General features: G+C 38.8%; 1 protein-coding gene across 1 annotated transcript; it reads right to left on the reverse strand.

The window, feature by feature from the left end:
* Nucleotides 1-7,544: 7,544 nt before the first annotated feature.
* Nucleotides 7,545-24,865, reverse strand: spring1 (SREBF pathway regulator in golgi 1). The gene is made up of 5 exons (XM_043715863.2): nt 24,637-24,865; nt 16,435-16,591; nt 16,022-16,173; nt 9,565-9,678; nt 7,545-8,858 (listed from the first exon to the last, which is right to left on the reverse strand). Exons 1-5 carry the CDS (start codon nt 24,745-24,747, stop codon nt 8,775-8,777), a joined length of 618 nt encoding a protein of 205 aa, XP_043571798.1. The 5' UTR covers nt 24,748-24,865; the 3' UTR covers nt 7,545-8,774.
* Nucleotides 24,866-24,894: the final 29 nt, after the last annotated feature.

A 24,894-nucleotide genomic window follows, 5' to 3' on the forward strand; every position in this document is an offset into this window, starting at 1 on the left:
CACAAATGCAGCAAAACCTGGAATATATTGAGTATTCAAATGATAAATGCTAAGTAATGTTTGGCACCACACAAGTGCCAGGCAATGACTATTTCCAAGAAGAAAGTCTAGCCATTGGTCCTTGACATTCAATGGAATATTATTGCTGGATCTCCCAAAAACAAAATCTTGGCGGTTACCATTGACCAGAAACCAAACTAGATTAGCAATACATATACTATGGCTACAACAGTAGGTCAGAGGCTGGGAATTCTGCAGAATAATCTGAGTCACTGATCTTCTGACTCCTCAAAGCCAGTCCTCCATTTACAAGGCACAAGTCAGGAATGTGATAGAATGCTTCCTACTTGCAGCTTTGGAAACACCCAAGAAGTTCCTCACTATCCAGGACAAAGTAGCCCACTTGATTGGCATCACATCCACATAGTTCATTCATTTCACTATTACAGTACAGCAGCAGCAGTGTGTACCATCTATTAGATGTACTGCAATCACTCACTAAGGCTCCTTAGACAGCAACATTCAAATTCATAAACACACCCATCGAAGATGACAGGGCAAAAGATACATGGGATGACAATCTACAATCTACTCACTATCCTTCACTGTCACTGGTTCAAAATCCTGAAACTCTGTCCCTATACTCTGGCCCAACAGTGAAGTCCACATCTTGTAAATGAATATATTTTTTTAAAATGGTTCAATTAATGTTTATCCTCTGCAAGAATTACTTATTGATTGATAGCATTATCTAGAGCACAGCTGAAAGAATTGCAAACAGTAAAAATATCATGAGTACCATGAGGAACATTTGCGAACAAATCGCTTCCATTCCATGTGACTCCAACATGATACCACATCAAACAATATTTGTCTCTTCGCAATACATTTAGGCACAAAACCTAGGAATACTCACAAATGCAACCTCCAGCCATGTTTCATTAACTTCAGAATTTCTTTATTAGTTGCAAAATGATCACCTCCTTTCAGTGCAATGGAAGATCTGACATAGGACATCAAATAGCATTCTAGTTCTAGAATTATCAATGACATTTATAATCCAATCTTTCTGTTGTGACTTATTCCAGGTTGTCATTTAGTGGACTTTGAGAAAACAGGAGTTCAGCTAGTTTTATGTGGTACTGGGAAATATCTGGCTGTATTCTCATTGAGGGTGGGTTGTTGTGTCAAGTGCCTGTGAATGGTGAGAAATTTTCCCAGCAGAAAAGCTACAAATCAATCTTAAAGTTTCATGTCACAGACATATTTTAGATTGGTATGAAAACAGAATAGGCCTTCATCTAACTAGTTTATCCTATGATGAATGCCTTAAATATTGGAAAAGAAAAACTTATCAACATTAAATCTCGCTTTCAGCTGAGAAGACTATAGACAGTAAATTCTACTTTACTCGAGAACTTTTATTAGATTGGAGTGGTTGTTACAATCCCTAGGTTCTTACAATTGTAAATGCTTCTGCTACTGAGCTGCTGGTAAGCTGATTCAGCTGTTTCTCCCTTAGCTTCATTTATGTATTTTAACAGTATTATATTGTGGAACGAGCCTGTGGGCAGAGTCTGTTCAAGCTTCATCTATGGCACTCTTCAGTAAGTTACTGAAAGTTCAATCTTGCAGTACCACTGCAGTTGTATTCGTGCTTAGAATGTGTCAGATAAATATTAATTACAGTGCAAGTAATGGATTTAGGAAATAATTAATGACAAGTTTAGAAAATACAGAATGTTTCATTTGGTACATATAGATATACACTTGCGATGCCAAGGCATACAAGGCTATGGGCCAAGTGCTGGAAAATGGGTTTAGAACAGTGATGTGGTTATTTTTAACTGGTATAGATACAATGGAACAAATGGCTTTTTCTGTGATTTAGATCTCTATGACACTATGAGATAGGAAATATTTCATGTTGATTTTATTTAATAAGTTGTATTTCACTTACCAACAATTTATTTGATCTCTGACTGTGTAAGCAAATGTTAAAATAGGTGCATTCATTTTTATGAATGCCTTTTATTGCGCAGTATCATCAATGTTAGCATGTGCTAATCAGCGGTTGAAGATTGGATAGAGGACACAGTGAATTATAAAAATGTCTTTTCCTTCAATAGAAAGTGAAATCAGGTGGAGTGTCTAAGTTGTCACCCTTCTGGAGTTGAATTCCATCCAAAAAGGTTAAATTTTAATTCGAATTGCTTGGAATAATCAGGACAATAGCAATCCAAAAATAGCCATAAGTTTCCCCATCACCATATTCTCTCATTAGAGAGAGACAACAAGTGGTGACTTAACCTGCAAGCTAAGTTGAAGGGAGAGATGAGGAGAGAGATTGAGAAGGAGAGTCTCTCTCAGGCAGCAGAGGGATTGAATCCATGCTATTGGTATCATGCTACTTTGTAAGCCAACCATTCAGCCAATTGAGCTAAGATTGGTTGACTAAATCACTCATCTGTTTAAAGTATGAAGCACCTTGTTTCTAATGGAGATAGTATGTCATACAACAGAGAGTTTATTTTACCATTATAAGACATATCTGTGCTCATTCCATTAAGTTTTTTTTCTTGGAGATCAAGTTAGAGAGACCATCAAAGTAAATTACTGATTGATTTCGTGCTGTCAGGAGATCAGGAGTGCTTCCCTTCTGAGAAGAATTTGGAAAGGTGATATTCAGAGATGCTAATCCAGAGGGAGCAGAAATGGAGTTTTAAGAATAAAAATTGGGAACATTATCATCGAGCTACACAGTAAATTAAGGAGCTGTTTTATTTTTGAAAACAATTACAAAACAGGCAAGAATGTAAGTAGATACATTACTTTAATTAGGTAAATATATGCAATACGCTGTGGATCCTAAACTGGGCAATCCAAATGAATAATTTAGAATTAAAAGTGAATGTTGAAGATTGCACCTTACAAACCTGTGATTTTCCTTCAACGGTACCTTCCAAGCCTTATCTCCTTTGACAGCATATTCCAAATTCATTTACTACCTTAAAGAACAAAGGCAGCAAATGTATGGGAACACCAACACCTTCGTATTGCCCTCCAAGCGACTCACTAGCCTGATTTAAAACTATATCTGTATTTCTTCATAGTGTTACGAAGATGTGGGTGTAGTGTACCTTTAAGAGAGTTCAAACCTAGCAGAACTACCTGACACAGCAAGAAGCATTCTGAATAAGGTAACATTTGGTTGAACAGCTAGATTAGCTGGGTTGCCTGGAAATGACAAAACAAATTCAAATTTGGCCAATCAGTTTAAATTATACCCCAAAAATACCAAACTCCAATCAAGTTTGAATTTAATATATTGACAACGTTAAAAGCCAATGACACAATCCAATGCTTTGGGGGTATAAGACCAGAAAAACCTGAACAGTTGAGAGAGAACTGCCAAGCCACCAGCATGTACAGACTGCCCAAAACAAAGTTCTCTTAAAGATATATTTATCTATCAGCAACCTGTGAAAGAGAAGTCCTAAGAAGACAACTTGCAGACGAAGATACAAAGAGAAGATTCGACTGCTGCCTAGTTTTGAAATTTGAATTTTTGGTAAATCTTAATTGAGGGTTTCATCGGACTCATATCATAGAAGGGAAAGTAGAAGATAGGTTAGAGGAAGGAGTTGTAAATAGCTGTTAGTTAATTATTCTCTGTTATACTTTAAGAAATAAAGTTGTTACTTTTTACTTTAATTAGATCTTGGACTCTTGAATTTTCACAGATTACTGTACGGGATAAATCTTTTCTGTGTTACTGGTTTAAAATTAACAGAGGGTGTTTACCCCATATCATAACAATTGTCATGGTGGGAAAATCCTGGAATTCCTTTCCTAATAGCAAACCAACAAATGCAGCAGCTCAAGAAGGTGTTCACCACAACAATTTCAAGGACAATTTAGGGATGGGCAATAAAGGCACACACCTCTTGAAAGAATAAAAGTTACATATATTAAACATCGTAACAATGTAACATTTTCCATGATGCTTCATCAGAGCAATACAAAGCAAATTTTGACTTTGATTACTCAAGACACTATTAAGAGCATATGGCCAAAATTACAGACGTAGTGACGGACAAGGCCATGGAGGGATTTTGAAATAAGGATCATAATTTTAAAAGTAAGACATTACTTGTCTGGGAGGCAATTTAAGTCAGCAAGCACCGGAGTGATTGATGAATTTCAGTAAGGAAATGTACAAAATAAATTTAGATATCATCAGGTTTGTACAGGGTAAAATGTAGGTAACTGTCTGGGACTACATTGTTACCTCAAGAATTGATTATTCCAAAGGCAAACATGAAGACTTCAGCAGCAGATGAGCTGAAGCAGGAATTAGGTTGAGTGATATTACAGAGTTGGAAATTGATGCTCTTGATGCAGATGTGTGTTTAGAAGTTCATTACTGGTTCAAATATGCTTCCTGGATTGATTTGGTGGCTAGGAAAAGGACTTACAGCAGAGAACAAAGTTTTACGATATTTAATTGGAAGAAGTCTGTTATTGTTCCTGGTCTTGCTCTGGTTTGGTGAGCTGGGTGATGAGTTATCGATATTCTTACATATAACAAAGGGGAACAAATGTTTGGTTACTTTATTCCAGAATCCAAGCACATCATATTTAGGGGAGGCAATGATTTATTGGTATTAACCCAGAAACTCAGCTAATGTTTTGGGAATCCAGGTTCAAATCTTGCCATCACAGATGGTGGAATTGTCGATTATTGGAAAAAGAAAACTCATCTGGTTCACTAATTGCCCTTTGTAGAAGGATATCTGTCTTCCTTCCATGGTCTGGCCTACATGTGACTCCAGACCCACAGCAATGTAGTTCACTCTTAACTCCCTTCTGGGCAATTAGGGATGAGTAATAAATGCTGGCCTAGTCATAGCTGTCCACATCTCATAATTGAATTTTAAAAAAAAAGGAGAAACAGTATACAAGCTATAAACAACATAGAGGGAAGCATTGAAGGAGAGTGAGAATGACATCATAGCAGCCAGTATACAAACAAGGAGTTTCATTGCTACAATTCATGGGTCACACAATCACATTTCCCAGTTACTAAATTGTTAGTCGTTAAAGACTGTCATTATTAGGGGGTGTGCTGTTTTTATAAATTCAAAATGTCTACAGCATTAAGCTGCTGGATTTGACACCACTTTTCTCCTAATGGAGTTTCACATGCATTAGAACTAGGAATACTTTTACAACCCAATATCAAATTAAAAATGATCATAATGGATTCCCCAAAGGGCATACAATTTTGCATATTGCTACTTGAATTCTGTCCTTTTAGGTTGACTGAAAAGTATCCTCATGAACAAGTCTGACTCTGAAAAAACAAACTGGTATATTTCAAATGAAATATGAATGAATTGAATAATGTCACAGCACCTACATCTTCTGTCCAACTAAGCCCCTGCCAGGTGTAATGAAAACCCATTGCCAGCATCAAGATGCAAATTACTCTTTGATGTGCTCATCGACTTCACATTGTCTCAAAGCTGATGCATTATTCAGATGTAAGCTGTTTATGATGGCTGAAATGGCTGGCCCATTCGGTATTCCATCCTGTAGCCAATTTAAGCATTTTAAAAAGCTTCTGTATCCCTAGTTGTTAACCCTTCGTAAGTTGAAATCTAACCAAATAGTGTAAATTTTAGTTAAGTTGCTCTGATATTGCTAAATTAAGCAGGTAACATGCAGACAGTTACAGTAAGTTAGTAGTCACTTTTTGTCCACTTCATTTCCAGATACTCCTGCCTCTTGAAGGCAGGTTTGGAAATGGGCAGTCAGGAAAATAGCAGAAAACTTCATTCTGACACTTTCCTGCCTCCAGGAAAGACTGTTTCCCAGGCACAGACTGTTGTACGGGAGGGCTAAATGATGTCCAGTACACGTCTACCATATTGTATAAGCCATTAAACTAAGTGTGCACCTCACAGTGGGGTAGATATGCTTCTACAGTTGGGGTCTATTTGGTCTAGTATGTAGAGGAAAATTTGTCCAACAAGAAGAAACGTCTGTATTGGACAGTTTATCACTTGTTAGCAACTAATCACAAGCTACTTGTTCCAGAGACTAGATGAAGGATTGCATGTTAGGCTTTACTCTTTCAAGATTCTAAGCTGTTCGCCCATACTTATCTAATGTCATGAGGTACTCCTCTATAAAACCTTTTGATACCCTTGTACCCTTATAACGTACAAGCTGCCATACAATTTGGCATTTATCATCATGGAAACAGGCAGCTAATCACCACAATTAGGACTTCTCTTAAAGCATCTCATTGTTGGAGCTTTCCAGTCATCGGATGCCACCCTCCCATATCTTGGTTACAGAAACTTCTGTAGCCTTTACAGAATGATTATTTTGAGGAGCCCTCACCTTGTGTCTCAGCAATGCTCATCTCTCCTTTTAGAAGGTAGTTTGGCCCTTAGGTCCTGCTGGTTTTCTTGCATCCTATTCCTTTGGCCATCCCACACAGATCACACTATGGAAACTGCCAATTTCAAGTCAGACATGATAGATATACTGCTAAGGTTCACTGGCTCCAGAGCCACAAATGACTGTAGGAAAAATCAGCTCCACATTTTTCAGTTCACAACTTAAAATCTGCTAGCACCGAGTTTCGATTTTAACTAATCAAATTTACGCTAATATATTCCCAATATTTTACATTTGTTACTGTATTCAAATGATTTGAACAAATTTCCAAGCATTAAACTCCTACTTTGCTTAATTCAAATTATTATATAGCTCAGATTTTAGAAATTAAAAGATGAACTTGGTGAATGCAAACAATAGCTTCAAAATAAGAAAAATCCTTAAAATAAATAAATTTCATTATTGCTAAAAGTTCTTCCTAAATTGTTATTTTGAATGTTTGTTTGAATACAGATTAGCAACTGAAATTATAATTAATCTCAGCCTAGCAGTAGACAGCAGAGGATACGGCCATGAGATATAACATTTAATATCGATTTCACATTGTGTGGTAATTTTATTCCTGATTTCAGCAGCCTCTTGTGGTTGTACTCAGACTGTTCTTGGCATGTAAATCTAGAAAGTGGGGCTGTTGGACCGTCAGGGAGCTTTTCAACCCAGTGGACTACAATTAACATGTTTATAAAGCAGGGATACTAGCATTGTTGGATGATTGCCCAATACAAAGAGAACTCTCTTCGGCAGCAAAGTTAATGTTCTAACCAAGAGGAACTCAGCAACACAAACATTATTCTGTCTGGCTGAAATCTGAACTGCAGCTGAAGTTCTGAAGAAGGTTGATTGTATCCGAAACGGTAACTTTGTTTCCACAGATGTTGCCAGACTGCTCAGTTTTTCCAGCAACTTCTGTTTGTGTTTCAGAACTGCAACTGCCTTTGTCAAACCAACAGCTATACTAAAAAGGTGCACCCTCACACTTGCCATGCTAATAAGATATTTATGCAGCCTGCAAACTACACAGGGGTGGCAGAGAGATAAATAAATGGTCATAGAATAAGAAGTCTCATTGAGAGTTAACATTAAAAATATTATCTGTTACATTGTTCTTTATTAGGACATCAAGAAAAGTTACATTTACACAGTCTCCATACACAAATTAAGTTAGCTTACATTAAGTTAATAGCGCCTCAAATATAAAACAAAAACACATGATTTATTCTTTACCCCTTAGGAAGATGCTCTCTGCAGTACAAGTTGTCTTTAATATACAACTATATGGAACAACAAGCACAAACAATGCTGTTTCATATTTTAATGACAATATTTTACTTCTGGCTTATTTGCCTAGAGACTCTTTCAAATGAAAGAAAATAATGCGCGACAATCACCTTTCAACCTCTGGCATTCACTAAAGGATTGATTTTTTTACAATTAAAAGCTGAGGCTCTATCACAGCTTTTTATGAAACTTACTGACTTTCAGTACCATTGCCTTATTCAAAAGATAATTAGGAAACAAACATGCTTTCTTTCCTCTTTTGTTCGGAATTGCATCTTATTGCAAGAAATGCTCCTATCAATTTTTGCCTCCTCTTTCCTGAAGTAACCTATTTTTTTGGAAACTTCAGCCATAGCATATCACTTTAGTTTTTATTTGGTATAGCTCAGATAAACAGCTACATCTTTACTGAAGAAATGAATGCAACATTAAGGCCAAAACACAATAATTATCATTTAGAAATGGAGTGGAGATAACCTAATATAAGCACACTCGAATGTTCACAGCCTATACTTAAGTAAAACAATTCAATCTTGCTGCACAAAATATCACGGTTCACTGATGTTCAAAACATAAAAGATTTCAATGTAATTCCATCCATCATATGATCATATTGCTTTATGAATAGCAAGCAGAAAAGTCTGAACTGCTCATAAATCAAGAGTTGTATACATCTTAATTTTGATAAACACATGCATATATTTACATATCTTGTTCAAATTAATTTCCAAATATGCAAATAAACTGTAATTAGTGTAGCTGATGATTCTTTAGTTGCTGCCAGTTGTCTGCTCAGGTTGCAATATTGAGCAAAGCACTAATTACACATTTTGGAGGAGTATTGTTTTGCATTTGGTCGCCTTGATTGCTGCCATTAAGACAGTTCAAAAGTTGAAACTAAATAAATATTAAATAATAATGTAGAAAAAAATGTAATTTCCTCGTTTTAGCAAAATCTCTGCAATCCTTCCACACAGTCAGGTTGATATAAAGTTTGGTTATGACAGCTGTTTTAACAACATTGATTAAAGTGGAAGGAGCTCTGGCAGATCTTCTCCATAACAATATTTTGCAGCAGGATCTCTGTAGTTATTCTCATGTTGAACACTCTGTAGAGAGGGAAGAAAATGCACAACAGTTGGGAAAATATACTCAAAGAGGAATGCCTGAAACAGGATATCATCAAGGTGTCTACTTAAGCAATAATGTTTGGAAACATTAATCTTGTGACACTAAGTAGTGTTGCTTCAGATACCTCCATAAAAATGAACTGATTCTTTGAATCTGTTAATAGCTTCAAAGTAAAACATAAATGAACAGCTTCTACATTCTCAAATGGCATTGTCACATTCATTCAACCAGGAAGAGAATGCTGCTGAAACTCAGTAAGTCTGACAGCATCTATGGAGAGAGAAACAGTGTTTATGCTTCAAGTCTCGTGTGAACAATGATATTCAGCCAGGTTGAGTTTGGGTATGTTACTATAGAAAACCATCCAATACAAATAACTGAGTCACAAAAGATTCAAGAGTCCAGAAGTCACTTTTTCAATACAAATCTTTCTACAAAAGAAACCTCTATCAATGGATAATCAAGAAAATTAGAAATTACTTGGCATATTTGATTTCTTAAAATTGAACACAACTTTTGTAAAAGATAATTAGATAACAACGTCAAAGTGCACCTGGCTTTTCAAACATTAGATATGATAAAGTAGAACTGTCGTAAGTCTAGAAAGGTTGTAAAATAAATTGCTCAAATAATGGCTTTATTCTGACTAACTCTGCAGTCATTTGAAATTACTTCAATACAAACCTGAGATGATGTTCTGCATTTTGCCAGGCAAAGCTCAAAGTGATCTTCGATTGCTGTAAACAGATTCTGGAAGGCTTCTGCAGCCCTGTTTAGGAAACGCTCCAATAGAGGTTGCTGAAAAGTAGGAATCACAGATTTTAAAAGCAACCAGCAATGCAATATTTTAAATATTATCCAAAATAAAGTCAATTTATTTCTTCAAAACATTACCCTTTGGTGGGACATTGGTGTGCACATTTTGGCTGTCCTCTTTCATTACCATAGTGATTATCTTCAAAAAGTACTTAATTGAATGTACAGCACTTTGGGTCATGTGAAATGCTCTGTAAATGCAAATCTTTTTTTTCAATGTTAATTTAATCTTGAGAAATTATTTGGTGGTATTAGGCTTTGCAAAGAGTAACGTTCAGGTCAATTGTTGCAAAGCAATATGAATCTCTTCCTGGATTAAGTATTAACTGTTCAGCTGGAAGCAAGATGCATAATTTATCATGTTTGAGCACTACTGATATTTTTTAATCCACCTGCTAAGAGATATTCTTCCACACCTCTGGAGCAGGTGGGACCTGAACACAGATCTTCTGACATTTTTTTCTTTGGTTTCTTTCTATCTAGAGATGCTCTTATATACTTCTTCACATTTTTTAACCACCACCAAATCACCCTTGTTTCTAATTGAATGAACAATTTAGAAGCACAGCCATCAAGTGAGTACAATGACAATAAGTGAGGAAAAAGGTAGGGAGGGGCTTAAACTGGAGTCAGAGAGTCACAGGTGGAAAATAAGGTACTCCACCCACTGCAGTGTCCACCTCTCTCTAAAGCCATGGAGTTTGTGGTCAACATCATGTGGTCTCTCGCCAAGCACACCCATGTGTGAATGTAGCTGCAGAAGAGAAGAAGGGAATCAAAATCTCTGCCCCCAACAGTGTACCAGATGTCCAGAGATCAGCAGCGTGGGGTTGAAGCGCAACCAAAAGAACAAAACACTTCTTAAAATAATCAAGTAGGGGGTGCAACCAACTAAAACCAACACATACGTGGTCCACAAACTCCAAAGCACTACAAAATAAACAGTTGGGCTGAGAGTCTGTGATACAACACAACCCATTGTTGCACAGGACAGCTACATGCAACACCCCATGTCCCCAATGGCAAATAGGATTCTCACTGCCTGATGGTAAAACAGGTTTGTCTGGACAGCAGATAAAGGAGTAGAAGTGAATGGAATGCAGTCGCAGCACAGACAGGAAACTCTTCTCTGACAGATGAGCAACATAACCATTAGATGGCTCGGGTGCGGGGCCTTAAGGTGGTTCTGGAACAGACGGCCGACGTAGAATTCCATATAAGCAGAGATACACCCAGACAGAGACACCACATGCTTGCACACACTCCCACTGGTATACCACATTTCAGGTGATGGATGTCATCTGGACATGTAAGATCGACATTCTTGCAGAAATATCCAGCCCAGTCTTCAATCTGTCAGCATGTCCCTGCATCTGGCCATGGGCCTGACTTCTGCAAAACACTCAAACTCAAGATGAAGGTGGTGCAGATTTCTGAGCAGCGGCTATCTAACAATAGCCACTACTCTGCAAGATACAGCAGGAATCACCTGCATTCATGACATTGATGGGTCCTAGTAAAAGAGAGGGAGCATCCTGAGGAATTCCCCATGCTATATAAACATGAACTGTGTGTAGTAATTGAGGTCACGTACCCAGTGAAATAAATATGTCGCCAAGGCACATCATCAGATTCTATTTATCAGTTTAGACTTAGTCAAAAGATTCTGGGTAATCCAAGACAGAGGACTGCAAAACATTGTGGCTGGAAGAGCTGCTCCTTTTTTAAGGTATTGTAGATATTGGAGGCGATTTCTTCGAATTCCAGGAGCATTAATTACTATTTTTCAGCTGTTGCATTGTTTTGGAACTTTGGGGGAAAACAGATCAAAACAATGGCACTTTAAAAAGGAGGAAGAGAACAAAGGCAGAAACAGAGGAGAAAGAAACCGACACTGCTGTCTGACATAGTGAATCTGCACACCTACTGCCTTTGCTGTTTGCGTTCAAGTATTTCAGGACACTGGAGGGCGTCTAAGAAAAATGAACAAACAGCGAAATTCACAGCTGACCTTGGAGGAACCTGTGTGGGGGAGCTCACAGTACAGGAGCAGATAAGTGCATGTTTTTTAAGTGTAACCTTGCTGTCTTTTTTTGCTTAAAAATGAATAGAGAGGGATTTTTTTGGTTATATGTTTTATTGAAATCTGTCTCTTGATTAAAATTCAAAAATATAAAAACATCGGTATTAAGTTAGCCTGGAGCAGTGCTTTTTTAAGAGATGTAGGACGATGCTATTTTCTGCAGATTGTTAAGGTGCAAATATGGCCTTTAGTAGAATGAGGTGCTCTTCCTGTTGGATGTGTGAGATTAGGGAGAATTCCCACATTACTGATAATTATGTCTGCTCTAAGTGTGTTTGGTTGCAAACCCTATCAGATTGTATGGATCAGTTGGAGCAGCAGTTAGAGGCAACGAGGGATTTATAGGAGCTAGGGGGTGTGATGGATGAGTTACAGGAAGGGAGAAAAACAGCACATACAGTCAGGTAGATGGGTTACCGCCAAGAAAAGTAAGACAGGGAAGCAGGTAGTGCAGGAGTCTCCTGTTACTATCTTCATTTAAAACAAGTCGTTTTGGAAAATGTAAGAGGTAATGGACTCTGAAAGGAATGTAGCACCAATAGCCAAGTTTCAGGTTCTTAGACTGGCTCTAAAGTAATGAGGGGTACATCAGATTCCAAGCGATCAAATGTGATAGGGGATTCTCTAGTCAGATGCACACTGACATTCCTGCAGCCAACAGCAAGAAATCAGAATGACGTGTTACCTCCCAGGTGCCAGGATCAAGGATATCTCAGTGAGTGCAGAATTTATCAAAGGGGAGTGGGACAAGCAGGAGGTCATTGTACACTAATGACATAGGAAGGAAAAAGGATATGATTCTGATGGGAAAATATAGGAAGTTAGGTGAAATTTAAAAAGGGAGGTCCGAGGATAGTAATATCTGGCTTACTCCCGGTGCTACAAGCGAGTGAAAGTAGGAATAGGAGAATAGAGCAGATGAATGCGTGACTAAGGAGCTAGTGTAGGGCAGAGGGTTCACATTTTTGGATCATTGGAATCTGCTCTGGAATAGAATTGACCTGTATAAGAAGGATAATTGCACCTAAATTGGTAGGGGACTAATATACTGGCAGGAAGATTTGCTACAGCTGCTTGGGAGGACTTAAGCTCGTAAGGTTGGCGGGGGGGTGGAAGATGCAAGTGAGATAGTGAGGAAAGAGATCAGTCTGAGACTGGTACAGTTAGGGAAAGGAGCAAGTCAAACAGTCAGGACAGGCAGGAAAAAAAAAGAGAGAATGAGGTAAATTAAACTGCATTTATTTCATTGCAAGAGGCCTAACAGGGAAGGCAGATGAACTCAAGGCATGGTTAGGAACATGGGACTGAAATAGTTACAGAGACGTGGCTCAGAGACGGACAGGACTGGCAGCTTAATGTTCCAGGATACAAATGCTACAGGAAGGATGGAAAGGGGAACTAGAAAGGAGGGGGAGTAGTGTTTTTAACAAGGGATAACATTACAGCTGTATTTAGGGAGGATATTTCTGGGAATTCAACCAGGGAAGTTATTTGGGCGAAACTAAGAAATAAGAAAGGGATGATCACCTTATTGGGATTGTACAATAGATGCGCCCAACAGTTAGTGTGAAGTTGAGAAACAAATTTGTAAGGAGATTTCAGTTATCTGTAAGAATAATAATGTGGTCATGGTAGGGGGATATTAACTTTCCAACACAGACTGGGACTGCCATAGTGTTAAGGGTTTAAATGGACAGGAATTTGTTAAGTGTGTACAAAAAAAAATTCTGACTCAGAATGTGGATGTACCTACTAGAGGAGATGCAAAACCTGACTTACTTTTGGGAAATAAGGCAGGGCAACTGACTAAGGTATCAGTGGGGGAGCACTTTGGGGTCAGCAATGATAAATCTATTAGTTTTTAAATAGAGATGGAAAAGGATAGACAGCACCTAAACGTTAAAGTTCTAAATTGGAGAAAGGCCAATTTAACTGTATTAGACAAAAACTTTCAAAAGTTGTTTGGGTGCAGATGTTTGCAGGTAAAGGGACGGTTACAAAATGGGAAGCCGTCAAAGATGAGATAACGAGAGTCCAGAGACTCTCCAGTTAGAGTTCCAGTTAGGGTGAAAGGCAAGACTTGTAGGTGTCGGGAATGCTGGACGATTAGAGAAATTGAGGTTTTGGTCAAGAAAAAAAAGGAAGCATATGTCAGGTATAGAGGGTAGAGATGGAGTGAATCATTAGAAGAGTACAAAGGCTGTAGGAGTATACTTAAGAGAGAAATCAGGAAAGCAAAAAGGGGACATGAGATAGCTTTAGCAAATAGGGTTAAGGAGAATCCAAAGGGATTTTATAAATACATAAAGGACAAGAGGATAACTCGCAAGAGAATAGGATTCCTCAAAGGTCAGCAAGGCAGCCTATGTATGAACAGTAGGAGATGGGGGAGAGACTAAACGAGTATTTTGCATCAGTGGAGAAAGATGTGGAAGATACAGAACATGGGGGAATGGATGGTGACATGTTGAAAATTGCCCATATTACAGGGGGTCATGGTGCCGGATGTCTTGAATTGCATAAAAGGTGGATAAATCTCCAGGACCTGATAGGTGTACCCTAGAACTCTGTGGGAAGCTAGGGAAATGGATGCTGGGCCTCTTGCTGACATATTGGGATCATCGATAGTTGCAGGTGAGGTGCTGGAAGACTGGAGGTTGGCTATCCTGGTGCCACTATTTAAGAAAAGGGCTAAGGAAAAGCCAGGGAACTACAGACCGGTGAGCCGGACATCGGTGGTGGGCAAGTTGTCGGAGGAAATCCTGAAGGACAATCATCCCAACACCCACAAACGGAGTTGCATCAGGACATTTAAATGGGCCACAACACACTGCAGCACCCAGGAACTACATGCAGAAGAAAAATAGCTATATAGCGTATTCAAGAAGTACGCGATAAACACAGTCCACCGATTCTTAAACAACATACCCAAACAAGCAGACACAATACACACAGAAACTCTAGCCATGTTACCATACATCAAAGACATCTCGGAGATGCCTACTGGACTACTCCGATCCCTTGGCATCATATAGCCCTAGCAACAAATTTAATCAGCTACTGGTGAACCTAAAGGATCCTACACTAATAACCAGCAAATTGAATGTTATTTTCAAAATACCATGCAAGGATTGTAACAAACACTACATCGGTCAGACAGGCAGAAAATTAGCCACCAGGATACATGAGCACCAACTAGCCACCATAATGCACTATCACTAGTATCCTTACATTCGGACAAAGGAGGATACCACTTCGACTGGGACAACACATCCATCCTAGGACAGGATGAACAGATACTCACAGGAATTCTTAGAGGCCTGACATTCAAATTGGAACTCCATCAATAAACACATTAATTTGGACCCCATGTACCAACCTCTGGGAAAAAGAACTGGAAATGATATTACCCACCTAACAGACCTAGACACAAGTAGAAAGCTGGTCAGAACACCAGCACCTCACTGGAGGCTCACCAATGATGTTACCTAGCATGGTGATGAATCACCTGAAAACAAACCTGCCAGCTCAGCGAGCAAACTTACAAGCTTAGAGGGATATGGACCAAGTGCTGGCAAATGGGATTAGATTAATTTAGGATATCTGGTCAGCATGGACAAGTTGGACCAAAGAGTCTATATCCGTGCTGTACATCTTTATGACCCACTGCCTCTAAAAGCAGTTTTAAATGACTAGCTCTCCTGGTTCAGACATAGGGACATTACTGCTGCAATATGTAATAATTTAAAAATAATTGTTCATAGCTGACCAAAATATTACTTAGTTAATAAGCCAGGAGACGAGGCTTCAAGTCCCATCTGGTCCAGAGGTGTATAATAACACCTTGGCATAGTTTGATTAGAAAACATTTTATATCACATTACTGGGGCTGTTGTGGTACAGTGATAGTGTCCCTGCCACTGGTGTGTAATAACATCTCTGAACAGGATGGCATAGAAAATATCAATATCATATTACCACCACAGAACAGCCATTCAACCCAACAAGTCTATACCAGTGTTTGTGTTGTACACTAGCCTCCTCCCACTCTGCTATATTTAAGACTTAAAGTTGAATTGGTTGCATTATTAATTTTGAATCCTGACATACCATAAGGTTTGCTCTCGTTTTGAATTGCTAGACACAATAAACTGTATTAACAACTAGATTTTTTGTAATCCACACCTCATTCAGTCAAAACCCAAATGCTTATATCATGCAAAATAGGATGCAATTTCTCACCTTGTTTGGCTGTAGGCAACAGGAGACACAGTATTCATACACAGTGCAGCAGTCATTGGGCAAACAAGTATCACATGCATACAACTTTGTGCTAGGTGTATTTACACTGCAGCAGCCATTCACAAGCAGGTCTTTCCTTTCACATACATAGCCTGCAATAAAATAGAAGAGAAAGAGATGCCATCACAAAATAGAAGAGAAAGAGATGCCATGCAAGTCTTGCACACATTGTAAGAGTTGTGTATATTATTTCAAATGGGAAAAAAGGTCTTTATGACAAAGAATAAAAGTTATTTAGAAGAAAATTGACTCATTAAAAACACAAGTCCAACAATAAATAACAGCCTGGTGCAAGACAATGAGAAAGTGGAAATGCTAAGCAGATGGAAACTAGGTAATGTCATATTCCTCACCCTGTTCATCTGTAATGAGCAGTTTACCCTGGATGGAGTTTCGACACTGTGTATATGGCCTGCTGCTGTTACCAAGGTTGAAACGCACCTTTAACACAATTCGTCTCTCGGAACCTCGAAGTTGCATCAAGTTTCTGTCAAGTACAGTTTTTTCCTCCTGAATGTAACCAGGAAAAGGAAAATTGCTTAGTTGATACAAAAATTTTGTGGGAGTAAGTATCATTATCAGTAACTGAGATTAAAATAATCTAAGGCACAAGAGTTAAGCATTCGATACAAGTAAAGTTGCACCTGAACTGAAATGCTTTAAAAATAATGTTAATTTATACAGTACCTTTCAAACACTCAAGATGCACTGAGTCATTGAGAGATACTATATAAACGGATTCAGAGAGCACTTCAAAGCTAATGAAACATTGTAATTTTGAAGGGTGGCCACTATGTCAATGGCAATAGGTGTAGCAACTAACTGGCTTGTGGCAAAGTTTACCAAACAACAAGAGAAAAACTGTGAAGCTGTTTTAGTGATGCTATTTGAGGAACAAATGTTGACCAGAACACTGGGAGAACTAATCTTGTATTCTCCAAATAGTATCCAGTTGGAAGTTTAATCTAAAACAATGTAGCTCTGATAGTACAGCACTGAGATGTCAGTGAAATTACATGTTTAAGGGCTGAAGACATCCTGACTCAGAGGCAACAGTTTCACAATTGAGTCAAGGCTGACATGTTTAACAATTTGATCTGAGGATTGTATATCCTTATACTATGGTCACAGATTATACTTCATCCCACTGTTATCCAGCTCTGAATTATCGCTCTAAAATAATTAAGATGTGGAAGGCCAAAATCTGTAATCACTTAAGAGTATATTATCTTAACGATGAGAGTTTGTCGAGGTCTGACATATAGCAGCGATCAGTGTCCTACTACATGAACTGTAAAATGTCAGTGTGCAGGTACAGCAAGTAATTAGACCATAAGACATAGGAGCAGAAGAAAGTAATTCAGCCTATCGCGTCTGTACCATCATTCAATGAGATCATCACTGATCTATGATACGGTAAAACTGTCTCTCCATGGCTGGTATCAGTCTAATATACCTTCTATGGACTGCTTTGAATGTCAGTATGTCTTTCCTTAGATTAAGGGTCCAAAACTGTTCAGAGTATTCCAAATGAGGTCTGACTAGTGACTTGTATAGTTTTATCAAACTCCCCCTACTCTTCTACTCCATTTTGAAATAACAGCCAACATTTAATTTGCCTTCCTTGCTACCCAATGAACTTGCATGCTACCTTTTTTTGGGATTTATGGACAAGAACTCCAAGTTTCTCTGTTCTGTAGTTTTCTGCCATCTTTTTCCATTTCAACAATATTCAGCTCTTCTATTCTTCCTGCCGAAGTGCATAACCTCATGTTTCCTCACATTACATTCCATCAATCAAGTTTTTGCCCACTCGCTTAATCTGTCTATATCCCTCTGCAGACTTCTTGTGTCACCCTATCACTTGCTTTCCCACCTGTTTTTGTGTCATCTGCAAACTTGACTATTCTACATTCACAATCCTCACCCCAGTTCTTAACATATTGTAAATAACTGTGGCTCAAGCACTAACTCCTGTGGGATTCCACTACTTATAAAGAAACATAAAAAACAGGAGAGCTGGAGTAGGCCCTTCAGCTCTTTGAGAATGACCCACCATTTGCTATGATCAAACAACTCAACAGCCAGTTTCTGCTTTCCACCCCGCTCCCACAACCGCCCCTTATCCTTTGATTCCTTTATCCCCGAGTGCTACATCTAATTCCTTCTTGAAATCATACAATGTTTTGACATCGACTGCTTTCTAGTCGTAAATTCCACACCACTCTCTCTGGATGATGGAATTCCCCCACATGTCAGTGCTGAATGGTTTGCAGTGTATCCTTAGGCTATAATTCCGGATTCTGGACTCCACCATCATCAGGCACACCCTTCCTCATTTAACCTTTTCAGGATTCTAATTCTGATAGAATTCTATAGGTTTCTTTGAGATTACCCCCTTATTTTTCAGAACTCCAACAAATATAATCCTAACCTATTCAACCTTGCCTCATAAGTCAGTCCTGTCATCTTAGGCATCAATCTGGTAAACCTTTGCTGCATTCCCTCCATGTTTTCTTATGAGGAATGGTTGGACAAGCTAGGCTTGTATCAGTTGGAGCTGGAAAAGTAAGAGGCAACTTGATTTAAACATAGATTTTAAAGGGACGAAGCTAGAATTAAGGGTCAAAAGAAAGGGACGGTCCATTTAAAACAGTGAAGATAAGAATCATTTTCTCACAAAGGGTCACGAGTCTTTGAAACTCCTTTCCACAAAGGCTGCTTTTGCTGACACCTACCAATGTGGGCTATGTGCCACTTCAAATTTATGCATGGAAATTTAACGAGGTCCAGGTAGATTGGGTCAGATACCCAAGATGAAGGGAGAGCAATGGGGTGCAATACCACAGAGCCTAATGCTAATCCAGGAAACAAGAGTGGGAACAGTGTGATAATCAGAAAGCTGGGAGAGCAGGCTTTGCTTATGATGTCACGTGTACAATTGTTTGCGATGAAGTATTGGTCTCGAATTGTGTGCACAAGCATTAATGAATTAGTACACATATGCAGTTCTCCACATTGTGGGTGTCAGCAAATACTGCCTTCATCAAAAAGCAGTGGAATATTTATAAAGCAGAGGTGAATGACTCGAGGTAGGCAATATGGTGAAAGATTACTTTGGGTAGTTGTGGGGGCGGGGGGGGGGTGGCGGGGAATGAATGTGGAGTCATCAGTTCAGCAATACCCTTACAGAATGGTGGAGCAAGCTCACGAATGGCCTCCTCTTGCTCCAATGCAAATCTTTCTTTGATTGTATCCCTGGATTCTTACATAATGCCACTATCACACCTAGGCATAATCTTAGTCATAAAATTTTAATTATAATAAATCAAAGCTAAGTTGAAATATTTTGTCTAATTTAGTACTATTTTACTTTAACAATGAAATGTGCTGCATAAACAGAAAACAACGTAGCATTTAAACAAGAAAGTTAAGTGGTTCTATGATAGCACAGTGATGGTGGTGTATCAAGTCAACTAATTTTTTGGACAGAATGTAAAATTTTACATATACAACAGATTATAAAAATGCCAGTATGAATAAATGACAATTTTAATTAAAAATCTTTCTTAAATACTACAGATGATTAGAAGACTCATTAACAGCTTTCGATATTACCGTGATTCATGTTTTCCACATGTTTGGGCATTCGACACATTATTTTTTGCAAGCAATTGTAATGAAAATACAAACGCAGTGGGCAGATATTCTCAGTTTTATTGCCAGAATCTGGACTTCCATATTGTCTTTATTTTAGTTAAGGTAAAATCATTGGCATGGACTAGATACTGCATTTAAAGTATACATTTGCAAATACGCTATTCACTTTAAAAAGGAAGGAACACTCATTGTGTTAGTTTTGCATTCAAATTAGGTGCAAAAAATCAGTTAAGGCTAAACGACTGAAATTGATTACATTCCTTCTGTTAGTGTCTGCTCAAGAACAAATATAAGTAAAGGATTTAACTTTTAAGTACATTTAATTGGGTGCAACATGCAGGATGATGGAGGTAAAGGCCATGATCTTAAAACAAGTGCTATGATTAGTCACTTTTACATCATGTTTGGGTAAAGCAAGGCTTTTCAGCGTTCTAATCCCAGCTGCAGCTTCCAAGTAATCTCATGGGCAAATTACTTGAAATAATTCATGGGCTTAAGTTGAAATGGATTTGGCTGCAGTATCCTCCCATCCACCTGCAGCCTATCCTATTTCACTGGCAGATGTCACACATAACAGATGCCATAGTCCCATTATCAACATCTGTATGTCCATTTTTATCTCCAATGATAACTCAGTTTGGCTGGAATATATTGTACTAAGTTACAGCTTTTCTTTTTAAATTTACCAAAACTAATGACCTCAACAGATTAAAACTGTTTTTGCAATGCATATGTATTAGCCACTAAACTGTCTCCAAACGTTAATTAACATAACTTCAAGGTGAATGAATTAATTCTCCAGAAATTGTCAATATCTACGCATTAATATAACTTACTGAGAACAAAACCTTAATACATTTGCCCCCAAGACAAAAGCCAAATACTCCAAATACTGGAAATCAAATACAAACAGAAAATGCTAAAAGTACACATCAGCAACTGTAGAGAAACAAAGTCAATATTTCAGATTGAGTATCTTACATCAAAAAAGGAAGAAATTAGCGATTTGATGAAAGGTCATCCAACTTGAAATGTAATTGTTTCTCTGCATAGAGATATTTCTATGACATGCAGGTATTTCCTATCATTTTCTGATTTTATCTCACAATCCTTCTAAGAGCTCTTTGGAAAGATCTGCTTGATACAATATGCATTGCATTTGGAGAAAGAACTTTTGAATTAAAAGCATATCCTCATTTCTAAGTTAGATCACTATTTTGCAAACTTTGCAAGCAAATAGAATCCATGCAGTCAACCTGTCTATTTTGAATCACATCTCCTTTTTACTCTGGAACGTTTTCAATATAAAAATGGAAATCGCTTTTGGATCAATAGTAGCAATCTGAACTCTAACTGAGATTGTACGTTTCGGTCCACATTTGAGAGTTGTTCATGTAAACCAGATTGACACATGGTACTGACGGAAGTCTGCTTTCTTAGGTCGATATTTAAGATTTCACTGCACTATTTGCTAAAGATTGAGAACCCAGCACAAATATTTAGCCCTCAATCAACGTAATTAAAAATAGAATAAATAGCCATGTTTCTCATTGACAATCATAGAAGCTTACTATTCTCTTTTCCACCATACTATCAACAGCTGTTGTTTCTTTTTGTTCAAATCTGGACTGTCATGCACTGGACTACATTCTTTTACAACGAGCAAAACAGTTCAAATCCAGCACAGCCCATCTGAATAGGTAAACTCCTGATACAGAATTACACTATACCTATTGAACTGACTCACTTCCATTAAGAATATATAAATCAGACTGTAACAAAACTATTTATTCTCATGAGTAAAGTCCTGCAGAAACACTGCTCAATCCCCACAGGTAACCAAATCAAATTCCACATCATTTCAAACATAACTGCAACTATCCACAGGCAAATTATTGTCCTATTCTTGCAGCAAGGGCACCTCTTCTTTAAAAATCCTGCTGCATAGTTAACAATCAAGATGTCCCTAACCAAATAATCATTTATTTCCTTCTGAAGGAATTGATTGACATCGGCTACTGTCAGTGGTACTCTGATTTGATTAGATTAGATTAATTACTTACAGTGTGGAAACAGGCCCTTCGGCCCAACAAGTCCACACCGACTCACTGAAGCGCAACCCACCCATACCCCTACATTTACCCCTTCACCTAATACTACAGGCAATTTACCGTGGCCAATTCACCTGACCTGCACATCTTTGGACTGTGGGAGGAAACCGGAGCACCCGGAGGAAACCCACGCAGACACGGGGTGAGTGTGCAAACTCCACACAGTCAGTTCCTGAGGCGGGGATTGAACCCGGGTCTCTGGCGCTGTTCTGCATCTCTACTTCTGAAATATTGCTTCTCATCTCAAAATTTTGCTTATGGCTCATGAATTTTGAACCAAAATTCTCCATTTCAAAACACACAAGTCAGAATTCTAAAGTTCTGAATCATGGTTTCTGATTCATTTGTTCCCATTTATCCACAGTCTCTCCTCAAAAGTCTGCCAGTAGAGTGTAAAATATTTCTAAAACTCATTGCAAGTTCTCAGTTGCCTGTTATGTTCTATTAGTATCCCATAATACACTTTCAAACATATTCACCCATGTAGAGATCATGCTCCGCAGCATAATTTACAAATTCATGTACAATCTCTTTCTTTTGATGCCAGAAATGAATTTTGTTATGATTGGATTGAGTGTCTCTGTTGGTATTTTAGAAAAAATCTTGATGGACCTATTTCTAGTTACATGCACCTTGAAAACATTTCAAGTTTCTTTTCTTTTGCACTCCTTTACCAAATCTGAAACTTGGCTAGTTGGCTATATTATTAATTGAACAGATCACTTAGAATCACAGAGTCCCTACAATGCAGATAGAAGCTGTTCAGCCCATTAAATCTACACTGACCCTCTGAGGAGCATCCCATCCAAACCCACAACCTCAAACTCTGTTCTATCCCTGTAACCACACATTTACCGAGCTGGACACTACCATGGCCAAACCAATAAACTTGCACATCTCTGGACTGTGGGAAGAAACCAGAGCACCCAGAGGAAACCCATACAGATATGGGGAAAATGTGTCACCCAAGGTTGGAATCAAACTTGGGTCCCTAGTGCTTTGAGACAACAGTGCTAACTGCTGTGCCACCACCTTTTTTCCCCTCTCTCAGAAACGTCCCTGAACAACAAAAACCTGTATTTATGTAGAGATGCTTGGCATCAAAAGATGTCCAAAGGTGCTTCAGAAAAGAATAATGAGATAAAAATTGATGCCATGCTAAATGGTGATATTAGGAAGGTGACCAAAATCTGATCGGTGTGTTTTAAGGTGGCTCTTAAAGGAGAGAAAGAGAGCGAAAAGTAATGTAGATTAATGTTTTACAAAGCACACGTACAGCTGAAGGCACAATTCGCTTCTGTGGTGCACCAGAGACCAAAGTCAATTTTTCATATTAGGAGAAACTCAATTATCCGAAGGACACAGGTGGGGAGTGTTTCGTTCAGTTAATCGAGTGCCGGATAACATTGTTAGTCAAGCATTGGGACCTTGCAATCTTGTTCAGCTAATCCGAAATTCGGTTAATAGAATACCGATAATCAAGGTTCCTCTGTACCAAATAAGTCTGAAGTACCGTTACTGTTTTTTAGCTGAATGTACTAAATACATTGCATATAGTAAGAGATCACCAGTGCAGTTCAAAGAAGAATATTTATTAGGTTATCAGAAAAATTCCCATGTGTGTATCATATACTCTAATATTCACTTTCCTAATGGAACAGTGTGAGACTTGAGAAAGTTAAGATTTATTGAGTGTCCACCCAGGACCAAATAGCAAGCATCAAGCTGGAAGGAGAACAATCAGACATGTTTCAAGGTGAAGAGGAGCTCAACAAATCTAGGTACAACTAACAAGATTATTTGATTTGCACACTGAACAAACATTCAGAAAGCTAGATATATTTCTCAGGTAAAAATTGAAGGCAAGCATTATTTTGAACGAAAAAAAAACAGAAAGAGACCCTATAAAATATTATAACTTTAGAATGTGATTTGAGTATGTGCATCAAAAAGACAAAACACAGTAGATCGAAAGAACACGTTATGGCAAATTGAATGAGGACTGAACTCAGTGGTGTCACACTACAAAGTAGATAAATTTCTCTATTTAGGACAAATTGTCACAGAAGATGGCAGATGGGTTACTGAAATTAGAAAATGGATAGAGATAGCCAGAAATAATTTTGTGAAAGTGAAGGATGTGCTAACAACAGAAAAACTCAAAAAATTGCAACAAGGAAAAACTGATAAGATGCTAATTTTATCCACTATTCTGTATGCATCAGAAACCTTGACATCAAGTAATCTGTGGAAGAATATGCTGGTCTTCAAAATGCAGATGCTATGACATGGTGAAATGCCACATACAGACAAGTAGAGAAGGACAAAAGAACTCAAAAGGTAATTTAAAAAAAAATCAGTATTTCAGTCATTTGATCAGTTCTCTTCTAGAGTGTAAAGTTGACAGCATGGATGGAACCTCCAGAGACTGGTCCCTGCTCAATAGCCTGGTTCCTGGACAATGACCGGGCCCCCGGACAGTGGCCTGACCTCCCAGACAGTGGCCTGACCTCCCAGACAGTGGCCTGACTCCCGGATAGTGGCCTGACCCCTGGACAGTGGCCTGACCTCCCGGACAGTGGCTTAACCCCTGGACAGTGGCCAGGCACCCTGGACAGTGGCCTGACCCCTGGACAGTGGCCAGGCACCCTGGACAGTGGCTTAATCCCTGGACAATGGCCAGGCACCCTGGACAGTGGCCTGACTCCCGGACGGTGGCCTGACTCCTGACTCCCGGACGGTGGCCTGACCCCCGGACAGTGGGTCTCGTCCCCGGACACTGACCTGCCTCAAGGTGCTGCTCAGGAAGTAGATGAGTGAGAGGCCGAACACCACGGCGAGGACCCAACGCTTCCTCAGCACTTTGCGCCACACCATAGAGATACACTGCACCATTGAGACCACGCCGATCCGCGCTACCGACCCCGACTCATCGCGAAAACGACCCCTCTCCCCGAGAGGCCGTGCCTCCCGTTCTCCGCCTCGAGATCGATTTCCCTCTCCCTGCCAGGGCGACGCCGCTCGGTAAACAACGGGGAACCG

This window comes from Chiloscyllium plagiosum, unplaced genomic scaffold, assembly GCF_037043375.1.
Source record: "Chiloscyllium plagiosum isolate Xiang-an unplaced genomic scaffold, Cpla_swu_hap1 HiC_scaffold_24, whole genome shotgun sequence".
In the NCBI taxonomy this organism is placed as follows: Eukaryota; Metazoa; Chordata; class Chondrichthyes; order Orectolobiformes; family Hemiscylliidae; genus Chiloscyllium; species Chiloscyllium plagiosum.

Coding starts and splice junctions, on each gene's coding strand:
- spring1 (XM_043715863.2), bottom strand. CDS start 24,747: ATGGTGCAGTGTATCTCTATGGTGTGGCGCAAAGTGCTGAGGAAGCGT. Junction 16,592..24,636: donor TGAGCAGCACCTTGAGGCAG/GTCAGTGTCCGG, acceptor GGTTACATTCAG/GAGGAAAAAACTGTACTTGA. Junction 8,859..9,564: donor AATGCAGAACATCATCTCAG/GTTTGTATTGAA, acceptor CCCTCTCTACAG/AGTGTTCAACATGAGAATAA.